The sequence below is a fragment of the Fukomys damarensis genome, unplaced genomic scaffold, assembly GCF_012274545.1.
Source record: "Fukomys damarensis isolate Sample0158 unplaced genomic scaffold, DMR_v1.0_HiC HiC_scaffold_23, whole genome shotgun sequence".
NCBI lineage: Eukaryota > Metazoa > Chordata > Mammalia > Rodentia > Bathyergidae > Fukomys > Fukomys damarensis.
Window position 1 is genome coordinate 11,235,870 of NW_022900935.1, and position 2,371 is coordinate 11,238,240.

The 2,371-nt window shown below is 42.6% G+C and overlaps 1 protein-coding gene across 2 annotated transcripts in view; it reads left to right on the forward strand.

Annotated features, from left to right (window-relative positions):
- The window catches only part of Usp48 (ubiquitin specific peptidase 48), a 77,310-nt gene that overhangs the window by 29,452 nt on the left and 45,487 nt on the right, over positions 1-2,371 (forward strand). For both annotated transcript variants that reach the window (XM_010626014.1, XM_010626015.1), the window contains exon 8: positions 320-402. In XM_010626014.1, the coding sequence (XP_010624316.1) occupies positions 320-402 (83 nt within the window). The remainder of the gene's footprint in view (positions 1-319; positions 403-2,371) is intronic.

Here is a 2,371-nt window from a genome sequence, read left to right on the forward strand (position 1 = left end):
TTTTTTTTTTTTTTTTTTTTTTGGGGGGGGGGGACCAGGGTCCTTGCGCTTGCAAGGCAGGCCGCGAAACAGCTGAGCTAAATCCCCGGCCCTTGTTGGGTTTATTAAAAACTAAAATCCCAGCACTCTGGAGGCTGAGGCAGGAGGATCACTGCCAGCTCTCGAGGCCAACCTGGGCTACACAGTGAGTTCAAGGCCAGTCTAAACTATGCAGTGAGGCCCTCTCAAGCTCTCCCCAGGCAAAACCATATAGCTGAGAGCTTACCATTGTTTTCTGGTTGTTTTAAATAGAAATATAATGCCCTTTCCTCTTAATTAGGCAAACTGGACATAAGAAAAAGCTGAATACCTACATAGGCTTCTCAGAAATTTTGGATATGGAACCTTATGTGGAACATAAAGGTAATATTTTTATAAAACAAATTATAATGTGCAAGACTAACTTGTGATCTACTGGTGATGAATATAAAATTAGCAATTCATTGCTATTTCTGTTTGTTAACCCCTGTTTGGGAACAAAGGGTTTTTGTTTTTTTTTAAGGTGAAACAAGATGTTTCAGTTTTTTTGAGAATAACTGTAGCAAAGATTAGGCAGTTTTTCAGTGTCTTCATAAAAATAGAACAAGATGTTTAGTATACCTTGATCCGTACTTGTTACTTTAAATAGTTCTGTCCTGCCTCTTACACATTCTTGACCGTGCTGATAAGCACATGGTGTCCCAGTGAAGCTGTCCCCCAGCCCCCATTTCACATTGACATTTTTTTGGTCAGAAACACTATGGCAATAACTATGCTGTAACTCTTCATATTTGTGTCTGCAGATATACCCTAGGATACTGTGTCATACTTTTGTTTATTGATTTATTTTTCACTTTTTGAGACAGGGTCTCACTATATAGTTCAGGCTGGCCCTGAACTCAATGTGTAGCCCAGGCTGGCCTCAAACTCAGTCTTCCTGCCTCAGCCTCCCAAGTGTTAGGATTACGGGTGTGTGTCATCATGTGTCCCCGGTGTCACAGGGTCAAGTGAAATAATTACAGCTTTGCTGGGCAAGTCAGTACACACCTGTAATCTCAGCACACAGGAGGCAGGGGAGGCAGGAGGATTTCCTGGGAGTTCAAGGCCAGCCTGAACTACCTAGTGAGACCCTGTCTCAAAACAAAACAAAACAAAACAAAAAACACTGCTTTGTTCTTTTTTCTTTTCTTTTAACAGGGGTTGAACTCAGGACCTTGCCTCCCTCTACCTCTACCTCCTCTGCCTCACTCCTCTCTCCCTCTTTCTCCCCCCGTTCTTTACCGGCCCCCTTTTGTGGTGCAGAGGATCAAATTTAGGACTTTGTGCTTCGGAGGCAGGCATGGCACCACTGAGCTAAATTCCAGGCCCTCCTTTGTTTTTTTTAATAGTCTTTATTTTATCAAAGAGGCTTTTTTAGAGAGAAAAAAAAAATCTTGTCCTTAGCTGTATATATTGGCACATACTTGTAATCCCATAATTTGGGAAGCTGAGGCAGGAGGATTGTATGTTCAAACTCATTCTGGGCAGCTTAGTGACATAGAGTGTCTCCAAATAAAAAAGCTGATTCTTACCTCAGTGCAAAGGCCCGGTTTCAACCCCCCGCCATTATTAGCATTTCTCCTGCCCTGACTAGAAGATCTTTTTGCCTGCCCAGCATGCTCTTCCTGTAAGACACACTTGTAAGTCCTGTATATACTATTATGAGGGAATCTGCTGCCTTCTGAGTCTGAAACCATGTTCAACATCTGTACTATTTGTTGCGTGATTGGTTCTAACACATGACTTACTATTTGCAGTTTTAAGAATGCAGTGAGCTGCCTTTGTTCATGCCTGTAATCCCAGCACTCTGAGGGACTGAGAGCCAAGCCTGGGCAACTTAGCAAGACCCTGTCTCAAAATAACATCTGAAAGGGGCTGGGGACATAGCCTGGTGCAAAGGCTCTGGGCTCAGTCATCAAGACTGCCCAAGGGCCGAAATAGTGATGCGATAGTCATAGGCAAAGATTTTTTATTACAAAGATGCTCACCACGTGTAGACTACCCCACGTGTTGGTAGTTTAAGTGCCTATTGCTAGTGAAATGATCCAGTATGTTTCTGGCTGTTAAATATGAACATCTTCTAGAATGTTTGAGGTAAGGTGTTACTGTATTTCTTAGAAAACAGTGCAGGGTTCAGTATTGCTAATGGTTATATGGAATTCACTCCTGACTGAGTCACACCCTGCCCCCACCCACATTTTGAACCTGCCTCTCATACATATATGGGAGGCATGCACTCTACCCCTGAGCTACACCACAGGTCGTTTTTTTTTTTTTTTAAATCATATGTAGTAGACTCTGTTTGTATTGATTT